We start from the raw sequence: 17,235 nt of genomic DNA on the forward strand, positions 1-17,235 counted from the left end.
CAAACTCAAATAGAAACATGGGACACTTAAGCCATTTGTAAGGATCTCTGCAGGACATATATTGGCTTAGATGATATATATTAATACTATCTATGTTTTATTGTATTTTGCTAATATTTTCTAATTATATTTTAATCTGGTTCAGGACTGTTGTAGACCACATGTAGCCTTCAAGGACATGTTTGAGAATTCTGACAGAGTAAGGAGACCTAAATTAAGATTTATACTAGCTTAAAGAACCTGGATGTCATATTTGAGGAAATCCTGAATGAAAACTGCCCCATTTTTTTAGAAGCAGAGTGAAATTTGAAAACTTCAAAGGAGTTTACTTGTCACTTCCTAAGATAAAGCACAAAGTGAAAACTATTAGGAATGTAATACTACCAAATTTGAGAGATTACATGAGTACCAAAAATAGCTAGAAAGAAAGGTCATTATCAAAGATCCATGTTCATGATCATGCAAAATCATACAAGATTTAGTTTCTACTGCCATGAAAGAGTAGATGGACTATGCCTTCCTTCCTTCCTTCCTTCCTTCCTTCCTTCCTTCCTTCCTTCCTTCCTTCCTTCCTTCCTTCCTTTTTTTTTTTTTTTTGCTGAGGCAAAATACTTCTTAAAGTACTGCCAGATGTTCTTTCAGCAGGACTCATTAAGGGCATGAAAAGTGACTCTTAGGTCTTAAAAGGAAAAAGGAAAGTGAGAGTGGAAAAGGATGAAGGGAAGAAAAGAAGAGAAATGGGGGAGGAAACTTCTCACATAATGGCAAGAATGCTATTAGAAATCTATAAAGATATGGAAGGGATGGGACAAAGTGGCACAGAGCACTTGAATATCACTTTGAACTGATGCATAATGAAATGAGCAGAACTAGGAGAATGATTTGTACAACATTATAAAATGAGCAGTTGTGAATGGCTTAAGGACCTGATCGTGCAATGATTTATGTTGGTTTCAGAGGTCCAGTGTCACTTCCTGACAAAGATTGAGATATATAATTTTGGACATGGCCAGGGTGGTTATGCATTTTTGCTTGACTATGTTTGTTACAGGAATTTTTTTTTTTTTTTTTTTTGTTGTTGTTGTTTTTTACTAGGGTCAGGAGAGAGGTAGGAAGGAGAGAAAACTAAGGTTTATTAATTTAAAAAGAAAATATAATTAAAAAAACAATTTTTAAGCATTTAAAAAGCACTTCAGCTCAGGAGAGAATCTAGGAGTGAATATGTAGATTTTGATGAAGAGTTTAAAGAGCATAGAAGTTTGGAACAAAGGTCTTATAGAAATAAAATAATTTTTGTTTAGCAGTGGAGGACATTTGAAATAAATTGAATTTGTAGTTGACCTTGGTTGTGTATTTATAGATTAGAAATTAGTGTTTATCTAATCTTAACACTTTCATTTTAGAAGTGTTTCTCCAGTAGCATTCAGAGAAGTCAGTAAGGAGCAGATAAGGTAAAATGGGAGCAACCCTAAGGGTTGACATCTAAAATATATATTTTATATGGGAAATGGTATAAATTTTGTCTGTCAGGAAAAAAACAAGTTAAGAAGAAAGGGAAACCTTTGATAATTTTTTAGAAATATCTGCTTTTATTTAATACACTATTAGTAAACAAAATACTTCCTTATATAAATTTTCAATGGCACATCTCTCTCTCTCTCTCTCTCTCTCTCTCTCTCTCTCTCTCTCTCTCTCTCTCTCTCTCTCTCTCTCTCTCTCTCTTTTTAAACACTTCAGTGGATTTGATTTCAAACAATATGGGTACTTCCTGCAGTGGTACAGATCTCAACACTCATGCCTTATCTTATGTAATCCTTTTTTATATCTTTTATAAACCATCCATGGAGATTTTGAGGTTTAGTTAATGTCAATATTCACTTAAATTTTTTTAATACAATTTTTCCAATTAAGAAATTATTGTGTTTTTTCCCTTCCAGCTTCTCTCAACCTCCAACACTGAGCAAGACAACCATAAAAAAAGAAAACCTTCCTAATATAAGCATAATAATACTCAAATAAGCAAATTCTGTCGCTGACCATATCTTAAAATCCATTTCTCATTCTGCATTTTAAGTACATCACCTCTAGCTGGAAGCATGTAGTATGCTTCTTCCTCATCAGTTCTCTGGAATTGTGTTTTGTCATTATATTAATGAAAATTCTATAATTTTCCAGAGTTTTTTTTTTTTTTTTTTTTTTTTTTTTTTAAATATTGCTATCATTGTATAAATTGTTCTGGCTATACTCACTTCACTTTGCATCAGTTCATAAGGGTCTTCTCAGATTCTTCTGAACCTTTTTTTTTTTTTTTTTTTTTTTTTTTTTTTTTGGTTATTTCTTCTCCCTGGCATAAAAGTAGTCCATTACATTCATATACCATAATTTGTTTAACTATTCCCCTCTGGGTAGACCACTCCCCTAGTTTCTAATTATTTTACTACTGCAAAAAGAGATGTTATAACTATTTTTTGTACATATGAATATTTCTCTTTTTCTTTGATCACTTTGCTTATGAAATCAGGGTCAGAGGACCATGACTTAGGGACTTTTGGGACCTAGTTCCAAATTGCTTTCCAGAATGGCCAGACCCAAGTTATGGCTTCCCAACAGTACATTCATATTATCCTTTTCCAGCATCTCCTCCGTAGTTGTAATTTTCCTCTTTTGTGATTGCCAGTTTGATCAGTGTGAGGTAATTTAATTTTTATTTCTCTAAATAGTGTTTCTAAGTTATGTATTCTCTGTGCAGGATTAGTTTGCTTCCTTTTTCAGTCATATTTTCTGGATAATCAGTTTGAAGCTGAGGCCATACTGAGGGTGCTACCTTTTACCTATACTCACTGAATGACCCTGGGCAGGTCACTTAATCTCTAAGTCCCCCCAGGCAGATCTTTAAGAGTAGAGATTGCTGAAGAGTTGCCAATAGATAGAGAAGCAAAGATAAAGAGGTTGGAAGGGGGGAGGAAATAAATATTAATTGCCTACTTATTGTGTGTTAGGTACTATGCTAAGTGTATTACAGATATTATTTTGTTATTATTTTGTTTGATCCATACAACATCCCTGCTAGATAGGTATGTTATTTTCCCCAATTTACATTTGAGGAAACTGAGGCAATGGACAGCTAGATAGCCCAGTGGATAGAGTGCCATGCCTGAAGTCAGGAAGTCTGATTTTCCAGAGTTCAAATCTGGCCTCAGACACTAGCTGTGTGATTCTAAACTAGTAACTTAACTCTATTATCCTCTGTTTCCATATCTGTAAAATGAGCTGGAGAAGGAAAATGGCAAACCACTCTAAAATCTTTGCCAAGAAAACTCCAAGTAGAATTACTGAGTGAAACACAACTGAAAAATGACTAAACAACAACAAAAAATGATGACAACAAAGGTCTGATGTGTGCAGAATTATGAAGATTTTGATGTAGATATCATTAATTGTAATATTTCCCTGATGACTTCATTTTGCAGTATGAGAGAGAGGCCTTATGTGTGCAGAATTATTAATGTTTTGAATAATTGAAGATTTGTAAATGTTCTAGGTATAATTTGTTAGTGAATACAATAAATCTATAATAAATATTCTCAATTAAAGCAAAAAAATAATTAACTTCAATACTGTTTAGGAATAGTTTCTTTTATTTTTATTCTAAATGTAAACATCAGTATTTGTGACCATTTCAGTAAACAAAAAAGAATTAAATGTGAAATAAAACTTGTATTCTGTACAGTTTGGCTTTTAAAATTACCACAAAAGTACCTAATTTGCCTTACTTGTATATCAGCTTCTGAACTTCTGCTCTTTATATGTATTTAAAAAAAATTATTGATTTTTTTTTTTTAATAATTTTTTAAAAATTATCCATCCATTGTACACCCTCTTTCTGATCAGAAACCTCTTCCAGTCAAGCAAAACAAATTCACACATTGGCCACATCTGAAAATGGGTATCTCATTCTTTACATCTTAACCAAAAGATGGGAAACATGCTTCATAACATCATTTATCTAGAATTTTTAGATGGTAATTGCATTGATTTGAATTAATTTTTAAAAAATTCTTTTCTTTATATTTTAAAATTAATTACATAAATTGTTCTTGGTTCTGTTTGCTTTACTCTTCCAGATCATACAAGTCTCCCCAGGTTTTGGGGATGTCATGTTTCTTATTGACACTTCTTATGACACAATATTATTCATAATTTTAGTCATTTTTCAATTAATGGGCAACAAAAGTGCTGCTATAAATTCTTTTGTTCTTACAAGTTCTTTATCTTTGACCTATTTGACATATATAATATATAACACTGTATCAAAAGTCATGCAGAGTTTAGTGATTACTTTTGGAATATAGTTCCAAATTGTTTTCCAGAATGGTTGACCAGTTCACAACTCTTACCAGCAATTTATTGGTGCCTGTCTTCTCAAAACTCCTCCAACAGTTACTTTCTTTTTGCAGGTTTTGATCATCGTGAATGTGGAACCTTAATTTAAAAAAAATATATATACTTCTCATTTAGTGATTCAGAATATTTTTTCATGTGGCTTTAAATAGTTTGCTAATTACTTCTTTTAAAAACTGCCAGCTCATGATATTTGACTATTTATTGGGGATTGGCTCTTCTAGGAATAATTTCTATGTTGTTTTGTGATTTATATAGCATTTTGCTTATAACAATTCTGGTAGTTAATATAACTGTTTTGTCCCTGTTATATAGCTAAGGAAACTGTCTCAGAGAAATGAGATTATTTGCCCAAGACACACAGCTGAAGAGTAGCAGATTTACGATGTGAACCTTTGGGATTGTGTGAGAGGCAAGCATTTTTTTTTTTCCTTGAAGGAGAGTGGGAATGAAATCTTGACACTTTTATTTGTGAAGTTAATGGTATTTGAATGTGACATTAGTAAAATAGATGAATTAGAAATTTGTTGGAGGCATTCACTATTGACTATTGTTGAAAAAAATCTCTTTGGGAAGCTCCAGATGCTTTTAAGCTTTCTGTTTGGAAGGCTTAGTTGCCACAAGCCTTTGTCTGGCAGTTTGCACCTATGCTACGGTATTTAAATGCTAATATAGATTAAGCATGCTGGTTTGTATTAGAACTTGACTATGCCTAATTTGTGACTTGTCAAGATTCAGGGTTATCTTTAGCTTTTTAAAAAGGTCCTAGTTGGCAGAATTGGCAGGTTTGTAATTTTAGCTATGTTCATTAATTAAAATTAGAATCTTGGATCTTTATTAAACTTTGTAGTATCAAAACGAAAGGTGCTATCAATAGATTTTACTTGGCTTTTTACTACTTTTATCCCCAGTAGAATCATCCAGAAAACTATTAAGGTCAGCTGTTTTTATTTAATAGTTTGATATTATAGCATTGTGACCTTTCTTTTTTCATGTTTTTTCCATAGTAATTTTAGCTATGCTTATTAATTTTAAAAATTAATTTTATAATTATAACTTTTTTTTTGACAGTACATATGCATAGGGTTTTTTTTTTTTTTTTTTTTTTTTTTTTTTTTTACAACATTATTCCTTGTACTCCCTTCTGTTCCGAATTTTTCCCCTCCTTCCCTCCAGCCCTTCCCCTGGATGGCAGGCATTCCCATACATATTAAATATCTTATAGTATATCCTACGTACAATATGTATGTGCAGAACTGAATTTTGTTGTTGTTATTGCAAAGGAAGAATTGTATTCGGAAGGTAAAAATAATCTGGGAAGAAAAACAAAAAATGCTCACAGTTCACACTCATTTCCCAGTGTTCCTTTTCTGGGTGTAGCTGATTCTGTCCATCATTGATCAATTGGAATTGGATTAGTTCTTCTCTATGTTGAAGATATCCACTTCCATCTGAATACATCCTCATACAGTATCATTGTTGAAGTGTATAATGATCTCCTGGTTCTTCTCACTTCACTCATATGCTCATTAATTAAAATTAGAATCTTGGATTTTCATTAAGCTTTGTAGCATCAAAACAAAAGGTATTATAAATAGATTTTACTTGGCTTTTTACTACTTTTGTAACCAATAGAATCATCTAGAGAACTATTAAGATCAGCTGTTTTATTTAATAGTTTGATGTTATAGCATTGTGACCTTTCTTTTTTCATAGTTTTTTTGTAGAATAGAGATTAATTTAAAAAAGGAAAGCAAAATATAAACATCAGACAGTATTGTCTTTGAGTCATGCTAAGTGGATTAGAAATGAAATCAAATATTTAATAAATTTAAAGAACTTATTGTTTTAAAAAATACTCTTTATAAATCATAAAATATGATTGTATATATTAAGTACTCTAAAACATTAAATTTGGTGGAATAAAAAACCATTGGTTTGTTAAGTTTTTTTTAGGTATGCTAGGAAATATCAATTTCTTTGAAGCCTTTTAAAGAACAGCTTTACAAAAGTGTTATTTTGTCTTGATACACTAAGAGTGTCCAATTTAAAAAAAAAAAACCTCTTCATTGATTCCTAATGATTTTAAAATTGAGCAAAACATGCTGGCATATTAGAAAAAAATGTTCTTTTTATATTACCCTTTAGGTTACCTAGTGTGAAACAAATTTACAAACTCAGGAACTCTGGAAGAGCTCAGAATCAGCATTTTGAGATAAACATAGACATCAAAGTAATTTTACACATAATCTTGACATCTGAAGTTATAAAATTAATAGCCACACTATAACCATATGATGTGTGCTATTAATAAAGGAAAATTAAAAAGTAAATATAGGCAGCTAGCATCCCCATGTTTTCTTTTTCTCCTAATATGCCTTTTTACTTTTTACTGACCAATCATCTGTGCTTTCTTTTTTCAGTTAATTAACACTTTTTTTTTCTAAATTTAGATGCCTTTAGAGGCATCTTGAAAGGTTATAAGTTACATAATAATGTAATTTTCAAATTATATAAAGAAAAATATAAATCTCAGTCTTTAAAACTTATCTTCCCTTTCCTTGTTAATCCTCTCCTCCAACATTTTTTTTTTTTTTTAATGAGAATGGTCTAATTTTTTTGAAATTACTGGCAGTTATTTATTATAATTAACATGTTATTTGTTCATAGAGAACTCTGAAATGTAGTTAACTAAAAAGCAACAGATTGTTTTGTTTGATTTTGTTATGTAGACTGCTCTTTTATTAATCTCTTTAAACCACTGAAGTTCCTCTCAGGGATTTGTTTGTTTTTCATTTTCAGGAAAGTCTCAAATGTCACTATTTATTTATTTTTAGAGCAGAAGCTTGGGCATGGTGTGACTTTTCATTTATACACTACTATCAGTGTCAAAATGCAGTTCATCCAACAGCAACACAGAATTTTCAGAAATTAAAACGGTAAATCTAAAATTCACAAAAATAAACACTCATGGAGTCAATCCATATCACCATTTTCCTACTTTTAAGATCCTGTACAAATCATAACCCCTCCCTATTTTCCATATCTGAAATGATGGAATTGGAGTAGCTAAGCTCAGCAGGCCTTACCAACTTTACTTCTGTGATCTGTGGTCCAGATAAAAACTAAAGTTAAGATATTGTGACTTGTCCACAATCACATATGGCTTGTAAAATGAAAAAAGAGAATGAAGAGTCTAGAAGTTTGTGGAATTAATATTTTTAACCAAATGATTTTCATATAAGAATCAGAATTTAGCTTTTTGTATACTATGCAATAACATAGCTGTGTTCTCATATGAAATTTTTTAAATGAAAAGTTAAAAAAAAGTTTTGGGGAAAATGGCATGTATCATGACCATCTGCTGTCTTTTCTAAAGCAATGCTATTCATATTCAGTTCAACTCTATTGTGTTATGTTTTAAGTATACTCTTACTTTCTTTTATATTTTTAAAGATTTATATAGTTGGAAATTCAGAAGTTTAAACATATTATGATTTTTTTGGGTATTTGTGAAAATTCATGCAGACAGATTCAGTTTTATCATTCAGGTCTGGCAAGATAAAGCCATAGTTTGGAAATAAATTCTGTTGACCACAGGAATGCTAAAAATTGAACATCTCTTCCTTTCCCCAATATGCAGATCCATAAAGTGTACTCTGTTAACATCAGATGTGCATGTTACATGTAAACAGCACAGGTTGTCTTAATTCAGCTCATGGGTGGATGCCCCTTCCTGGAATGGTATAGGAGAAGGGGCCATCGAGTTGGCCTCTTAATTCTCTTTTTAGGTGGAGTACTAGATGGGAAGTTATCTCTTTGCACCTGAAGCTTCTCTCCAACCCCTACCTCCAGATATTTCTGATCTGAGGATTTTTTTTTTTTAAAGTTCAAAACCAGCAAAGCCACCATCCTTTCCAGTAGTTATTTTTTAAAGGAAAAAAGTAATCTAAGCTCAGCTCCTTCCCACCAAAAGCTAGTTAAAAAAAAGACCGTCTCAAATACGGAGTAAATCCATTTATTCAAGTAGATAGCAAATAGAGATTGGAGAAGTTCTACAGATTAAACAATACAAGAAAATATGAGAAAATGTGTAGAATTGCTCAACCAAAAGAGAGAGATTCACCCAGGGGAAATTCCTGCTAAGTCTTTATGGAGGCAAACTACAAATCATGTACATGTAAAGATACCCAGCTTCTTACATGTCTATAAAGAGAGTATTTCTCTTTTTCCCTTAGAGTTGGTTCCTTGAAAATCTGGAATCACTAGAGTCTTTTTTAAAGCAGAAATGAAATTCTAATGAAAGCTCTACAGCTTTCGTGCCAACTCTCTTATTTCATACAGACGTGTATCCTTCAATTTAGGAATTGGATTAGGAAAATCTTAGGCAATATATTCCTGGGTTATATATTCTCACCCCCGCAGCCCCTGTCTGTATATGGTTTTCTGGAAGTTATCACAATAGGAATTATGTTTTGAAATTTTTTAAATTTTAGCTTGTATCTTTGTGATAAACAGCAAATATCTCTAAGCCCAACCACTGTGTGTTTAGGTAATTAATTTAGATATTCTTAGCCTTAAGAAAAAACATTTAAGCTATAAAAACATATTAAAGCTATTGCCTCTAACCTCTTTATTCTTCTCCAAGAAAAATCCCAACTAAATGTTTTTTTAGATATATGCCTTATACTCCTCTACTACTCCTCTACTTTAGAGTAGATGATTATGAGTTTCTAATCATTTAAAAATAAGATTAGAGGTTAAATTATCTGAATAAGAGCCCTTCTAAAATTATAGAAGAATCACTTTTTATAATGCTGGCATTAGGTAGATAGGATTTATACTCCTTTATGAAATAACACTATAATATCAGGATGTTATTTTTTAGTTTAAAAATTGTAAGTATGAAATATTGACCCATGGAATGACTATATTCATTTATGGCTGCAATGTAGTACTAATATTTTATACTTTCTAATTTAATCTTATCCTCTAAATACAGAAAGAATGTCCTTTTATTTGTTATTATCATTTCTTCAATCTTCAGTGTTGTTCGATAATGGCCATGACTTTTTTTGTTTGTCATAGTTATCCCACCCTACCTTAGAAGTGAATTGTAACTAAGACAAAGTTAATCAAAAACAATATGTGTGATTTTGTCTCTTTGCTTGTTTTCCAGGACCATTGCTGTTTTTGTTGATATTGCTTAGAGTTGACTTCCTTTTTTTCTACTTTTTTATTTACTTTATTTTTAACGTTCTTTTGGATTTTTTTTTCAAGTTCTTACAAAAAACTTCCAATATATCTCTGAATTCTTTATATTTGTATTTCTTATATACAGTGATATTCCATTACATTTGTATATTATAGTTTGTCAACTATTTCCCAGTCAGTGAGCACTTTCTTTGCTTTCCACTTTACTACCACAAAGTAAAATGCTGCTATGAATGTTTTGCTTTAATCAGACTTCTCTTTAAAAAACAACAAAACTCAGTGGTCTATACTCCATTAACAGAGTTTTTGGGACCATAAGAATGAAGTTTAATCACCCTTCTTACCTAATTCCAAACTGAAGTCAAGAACACTTGAACCAATTCTACTAACAGTTTCTTTCTCATAAGCCCATCCAATATTGACTATTTCTAGGTTTTTGGGGGCATTTTTGCCAATTTACTTGGTGTGAGGTGAAATTTCATGGTTGTTTTAAATAATTTCTCTTATTAGAGACTGCTTGGTGATATGGATTGACAGCCTCACTAAAAGTTCTGCTTTTAAATCCTGACTGACTCATGGCCTGTTTGATAATTGGAATAAGTCCAAGTTACTTAACATTTTAGTGTTTCCTTAGTTCTTTAAGATTCTTAAATTCAGAGTAGGTGCTGCTCTACATTTTTAGAGAGAGTTTTTTCACCGGAAGTTCTCTATACCAACTAAGTCACAGGTCTGGTCCAGCCAGTTCTCTTAATATTAGTTATTTGAAATATGCTTTCATGTGGTCATTGTTTATAATTTTTTTTATCACTATTTACTCATATCTTCAACCATTTGATATTGGGGAATGACTGCCTTTGGCTCCTTAATGAAGTGAAAGTACAGACTTCTGATAGACTGATGAAGCCAGCATGGCTTTGGACTGTAACCTGGCCACAAATTGTATCTATACATTTGTTTAAATATCAGTATAGCAAGAAGTAGAAAGGTTCATTGCATCACTGTAAGGTGGTAAAATTTTTGTTTCTAGTAAGAATACTTAAAAGTGTAAAGGTTGCAATATATATAGTTTAAAGGGGTAATAACAACAATAAGACCATAGATTACTGGTTGCAGTGGTTAATTCTTTTTTTTTTTAATTTTGTAAATTCTTAATATTATAAATGATCAATAAAAACGTGCTTTAAAAGTTTTAGCATATATGTGTGTATGTGTGTATATATTTACATATAGATTTGGATATATATGCCACTATAAAATTCCTATTTTTTGTACTTTGTTAATGACCCTTGATATTTGAAAGCTGTTGTGGTGGAGTGCTAGCTCCATTAGCATATTATACCCTGGGGATTTGATCAAATGGTTTTTATTTTTAATTGTAATTTGATTGTATTTTAAAAAATGTAAAAAGCATTCTTAACTTCTGGCTCCAAAGGCAGCTCCAATTTGGCTCTTGGGTATAGTTTGCTGAATCCCTGTTCTAGGAGATTCTAAAAATTAACAAATAAAATTGATAAAAATATTAATTTACATTTTAGCTGTGAAATTACAAAGTTAGCCTTAATCATTATGGCTATTTCTCTTTTTTTACTTCTGGAATATAATCCCACAGTATCTCAGCATAGCTACTGAAGTCTTTAGATTTTTTTCTTTTTAAAGTGTTCCTGTCAAAGATAAAAAGTTAAACAGTTCTTTTAATAAAGAAGTAATCTTTTTCTCTGTATCTTAGTCTTTGACAGCCATGACAGTTAACAATCTCCTTATAGATAAGATTTAAAACTATTTGTTTATAAATAATTAATACTTTCACTTTACAAATAGCGGTTATAAGTCTCTGTCTCTTTATAGATTTCTCATAGATCCAAGTAAAATTATTCATACAGCCCCATTGGTTATCCTCAGAGAAAGGTAGTTAAATTGTCAAAATGCAGACTCTTCAGTAGGCAATAAAAACTTTATAGTTTCAATAGAAAAGGCAATTTGAAGCTGATATTACATAAAGAAATCTGGCAAACCTTTTGTGGAATAATGCAAAATAAAAACCAAACAAAAAAGTAGAGGAAAGGAGGGAACTTGACTTAGTGGAGACATGTTTAAGTAGGAGTCAGGAAGATCTGAATTCAAATGTTGTTAGACACTTCTTTGCTGTAGGACGCTGGGCAAGTCAGTTAACTTCTTTTAGTCTCCTTTTTTTTTTTTTTTTTTTTTTAACTTTAAAATGGGAATAATAATGTCATTTATCTTATTGGGTCCTTATTAATGTTTGTAAAGTCCTTCAGAAGACTTTAATACAGGATAGAAATGCTAGTTGCTACTATTTCCTACAACCCTTCCAACAGTAATTCCCATCTTTTGTCATCTTTGCCAGTTTTCACCTTAATAAGGATAATAAATATTAGCTATTATTATTAGCTACTGGAGTATATACTGATGATAATCATATGAAAGGAAAATGAATGATAATGAAATAACAAAAAACAATCCTGATTGGAATTTCAAAGTTGCTGAAAAGTTGTACTTTAAAAAAACAGAACTATGCAACTTCTTAGCAAAGGAAGCAAACACTTTTCTATCACTGCAAGTTGGCATCTGTTCTTTAATAATTTTAAGGGGATTTCTGAGACACAGTCGTATTCTTACTTCACAAGCAAGCCTGAATAACTGGGTTGGATGGTTATAATGCCAGTCATAGAAATATAAAAATGAAGAAGACCAAAGGGAGAACTTTGTGTGGACGTTTCCTTATTACTGTTACTTTGAGTGTAAGATTTCTGTGGGACATCCAGTTTTAATCTAATGTATAACTGGTGATCTGAAGCTTGGAAGGGAGACTCTAATTAGAAACATAGCTCTAAGAATTATCTCCATAGAAATGACAGTTAAATCTGTAGTATCTGGTGAGTTTTCTAAAACAGAGAGAGAATGGAGATAGAAGAGAAGAGAATAATTATACCGAAGTAATAATGATTCACAGTTCTTATGTCATTGGGTGTCCTCAACTCCTAGTGATGATGCTATTGCATTATCTACCTTCAAAAGAATAGCTTTAGAGGCTAAACATTTTTCTTCCATTGTTGAATTTGCTTTTGAACTCAGTGGTTATACATATATAGATTCGGCATAGTGGCCCCATATTTAAAAAAAAAAATCACATACTTAGATTGTAGGTTGATTTAAGTAGGAAAAAAATCAAGTCAATATACTACTAACAATGCATATTTAACATTAGAGAGCAGAGTTGCTCTTGTCATAGAACAAAGACATTATTTCTCTTTCTTGGTTTTAGAGCAAGGTAACTAATAGTGCAATTGAGATAAGTCTTCTTTTTACCATTCCTGTTATGAAGGATGGTAGAAAAGATGAATTCTCCCACAGTAAGTAGGTAAATCCCTTCTGTTACTATAAAATCAATGATATTCAAGAAGTTCTGTCCGTGGATTGGAAAATTAGCATCAATACTTGGCTCATATTTTGTGGTTTTAAGGAGTCAAGGCCATGAAAAAGAATTTGTAGACATGATTACTATATAATTCCTGGTAGCTAGGTTTCTAGACACTTGGATGAAATGTAGTTTATTATTTTGTTTTCCAAATAGTTTAAAACACTTTTGTTATCTTTTTCTGTTATTTTTATATCATTTCCATTTGGAAATGCTCTCTCCCTGCTTTTCTACATAGTTAATCTTGTATCAAAATAAAAAAGAAAGAGGGAGGAAAGTTCACTAAAATCAACCAACATATTAACCAAATTTGGCAATCATTGTAGCATTCCATACCCAGTGTGCAAAAAAAAAAAAAGGAGAGAGGTGCTTTCTATCATCTCTTCGAGGTTAGGCTTTATTATTATAATTAAGGTTCAGTTTTTTTAAAAGCATTTTTTGATGGATATTTTACAGTATAATATGTTATAAACATTATATTATTCTGATTTTATTCTGCATCACCTTTCAAAAATTGCCATTATTTTTAAAAAGTATTTTAAAACATTCATATAGGTATATTTATGTATATACATATGATGGATATATGTACCTCTGTACATACATATGTATATACATACAATTATTTAAATAGTTAGTGGTTGATCAACTTGAAAACTCAATCTATGAAAAGGTAAAATGGCAATCAATCTCTTTTGGTTTGAAACTGATCTGACACTTGAAGAATTTCTGTAATGTTTTGATAGAGTACTTTGATAGTATGATATGCTGCTCTAATATGTTACTCTAATATTTTCTTTATTTCTCTGCTTTTAAAATGTTTTATAATAATGCATAGTTATATAATGGTATTCTTTTTCTCTTTATAGTAAGCTGTGCTAGAACAAAATGCAATGAAAGAAACACTGGATGAATGAAAAGCCCTGCTTTGCAACCCCTCAGCATGGCAGGACTACAGCTCATGACCCCTGCTTCCTCACCAATGGGTCCTTTTTTTGGACTACCATGGCAACAAGAAGCAATTCATGATAACATTTACACCCCAAGAAAATATCAGGTAATAATAACTGTGCATTTTCTACTAACATAGAGTGAATTAGTTTGTATCTGACATGAATTACAAACATCTAGTTTTACTGGTATAAAATAATTCTATTCCCAATCATTCTTATTTAGAACACCTCTTTTCAGAGTTCCAGTTAATCTTAATATTTATGTTTAATTGATTTGATATTATTTCCTAAGTTCATTTTTCTTTAGCCAACTTGAAGATCTCACTATACTTGAATACTAATTTCATAGATAATTTGGGTAGACTCCTTTACTTTTGTACTAATGGCCTATTACTTTATTTAGAATTACTTGTATTTAACTGTTTCCTGTTAGCTATAGATTTTCTTGCCTAAAAGTAAGTGTTTTTACTATGTAAGTAAAATTTCCTAAATAAATTTTTGTAAATTATATCTGTTTTTTGAAATATAAAAATAGCTATCAGATAATTTTCAGAAACATTTCAGCAGATCTAGCTGTCATTCTCACATATTCAAGAATCTTTTGTGTTCTTTGAATAATGTTCATAAAATTTGCTTTATAATTTCTGCGAAAAAATTTTACATTTCTTGCATTTTTAATTTTTGTTGTGGCTTACATTCAATTCTACTTTTTTTTTTTTTTTTTTTTTTTTCCAATATGGTTCTAGGTTGAACTGCTTGAAGCAGCTCTGGATCATAATACGATAGTCTGTTTAAACACTGGCTCAGGGAAGACGTTTATTGCAGTACTACTCACTAAAGAGCTGTCCTATCAGATCAGGGGAAATTTCAACAGGAATGGAAAAAGGACGGTGTTCTTGGTCAACTCTGGTAATTTTTAAATATCCAAAAAATTGTATGGAATAAAAAATGATGGGTTATTTATAAAGACATTTTTCTTGTGTTTATTGATAGGAGTTTGACTAATAATGGGCTTTTCAAATTCCTAAGAATAGTAATATTACTTTTTGATTTTCCTCTTAAATTCGCTGTTTGAAAGTTCAAATAATTGTGTGTGGTAACTTTTTGAGTTACATCATTTTTCTTGATAGAGAATTTACAAAAAGAAAAAGTAAAATAGTCACTAAGATTTGAGTAATGGGGATGGTATTTGTTTTAACACAATTAACATACTTTTAACATTTTACAAATTTTTTTATTTGGAGTAAGAGTGATAAAATTCTTTATCTGTTCTTTTGAAACTGACATATATGAATAACTTGAGTGTAGCTTATCTTAATATGTAGTATTTAAAGTGATTTATAGAATTCTTTAAAAGTTTAAATCCTTGTTGAGGATAAAATGATAAATAATCATATAACTTGAAAATAGTTCTAATAGCTAGAGAATCATTATCATTTTTACCTAAGTTCATTCCCTTCCTTTAAGTTAGAATGAGTGAATCTTTAGTGACTGGGAATTCTGGGAAGTAAAATTCATTTGTAGATGTTGAGAAGAAAATATTTTTTCTGACTGAAGGTTGTGACTAAATGAATGAGGGTATTTAGAAAAGTGATGCCACTTAGTAGTAGTATCTTGGCAGAGACAATTGACGTGTTAGTGTGACGTGTTTGTATGCTTGATTTTATATATTTTCCTTTATATAGTTTCTTTATATATCTTTCTTTAAACTTAGTACATAAAGTTTATGATTTCACTTTTTGTTTTGTAAAACTAGTACTGTTAGTATAATGGTTTTAGAGCTGGCCTCAAATAGGAAAACTTGTCTTCTAGTTTGGTATTTGATACATCCTTATTTTTGTAACTTGGGCAAATCATTTAATTGTTTAGTGCTCCAGGTAGTTCTTACTTGATAGATAAGTTGCCTGTCTATATGGCAGGTATTGGATAGGTTTTAGAGTTAGAAGGACCTCACTGGACACCCTCAGTGCTAATGAAATGACATAGTTCATTCTAGAAAATAAATATTACTATCAAGAATAACTTGGAATAATAGGAAGACCGGTATTATAGTGAGGAAGACCTTGGTTGAAGTAAGTTCTGCTTGTGAAACAAATTAGCTATGTGATCATAGACAAGCTATCTATCCTGCTCTTAAACCTTCTTAGATGATAGGCCACTTTGATGTTCGTATAGGTGAATAGAGATTTCCCATTGAGAAGTTCTTCATTCTAATAAAATCTTAATTATGAGCCCTGAAATATATGTTATTAGATCATAGACTCATTAGGAATGCTTATTTTATCTCACTTGAAATTATATATGTTTGTGTTCAGCAAACCAAGTTGCTCAGCAAGCATCAGCTGTCAGAACTCATTCAGATCTCAAGGTTGGAGAATATTCAAGCTTAGAAATTAGTGCATCTTGGACAAAGGAGAAATGGAACCAAGAGTTTATTAAACACCAGGTGAGGTGTAGAGAAATATTTATATATGCATCATTAAATTTGTTTGAATTTGATTTATAAAGTGATCTTAACCTTACTTATCTAAGTTAGGAATTAAAATAATATATAATCAAAAGTTGCCTTTTCCTATTTTTATCAGTATAATAAATCAATATTTTGATTAGATGGTAAGTCAAATGAGTACAGGAATAATATCTAACTGAAATATTTTATCTCCTGCATATACCAGGAACTTAATGATTACTGAATTAAAATATCAGTCTTGAAATCAAGTATCAGTAATTGTTTAGAGTGGCAATATGAATCTTAGTACATGAAATATTAGATTTTGAGTCAGGAAAATTTGGGTTCAAATTGCCTGTGACACTTAATAGCTCTGTGACCATGGGCAAGTCACTTAATTCATTAAGCCTCAGTTATCACCTCACTGAGCCACTAAGGCTAAAATGGGACACTTGTGAAATTCTTTGCAAACCTTGAATCAATATATAAATACCAAATTTCCTGAAAAGAAAGTTAAAGAGTTCTAACTTGCAGAGTGATTTATCTATCACTTGCCTCTTAATTATTGGCTTCTAAGCCACTAATACTTATACACTAGAAGACCAGTTAGAAAATGAGTTATTACCACGCCTCTTCTCCACAGCTTTGTGAGACCGAAAGTGAAATTGTTTTCAAAATGTTACTTTAATATTAGAATGCTTGTAATCCAGGAAATAAAGTGAGACATCCAGGTTGTGTAGTGGATAAGAGCTCTGGACCTGAAGTCAGGAAGACCTGAGTTC

The 17,235-nt window shown here is 31.1% G+C and overlaps 1 protein-coding gene across 1 annotated transcript in view; it reads left to right on the forward strand.

Moving 5' to 3' along the window:
* Positions 1 to 13,960: 13,960 nt before the first annotated feature.
* The window catches only part of DICER1 (dicer 1, ribonuclease III), a 52,911-nt gene continuing 49,636 nt past the window's right edge, over positions 13,961 to 17,235 (forward strand). Inside the window, 4 exon segments of the mRNA XM_074291381.1 lie at positions 13,961 to 13,987; positions 13,989 to 14,108; positions 14,751 to 14,913; positions 16,320 to 16,450. Coding sequence (XP_074147482.1) covers positions 13,961 to 13,987; positions 13,989 to 14,108; positions 14,751 to 14,913; positions 16,320 to 16,450 — 441 coding nt within the window.

The sequence above is a fragment of the Sminthopsis crassicaudata genome, chromosome 2, assembly GCF_048593235.1.
Source record: "Sminthopsis crassicaudata isolate SCR6 chromosome 2, ASM4859323v1, whole genome shotgun sequence".
In the NCBI taxonomy this organism is placed as follows: domain Eukaryota; kingdom Metazoa; phylum Chordata; class Mammalia; order Dasyuromorphia; family Dasyuridae; genus Sminthopsis; species Sminthopsis crassicaudata.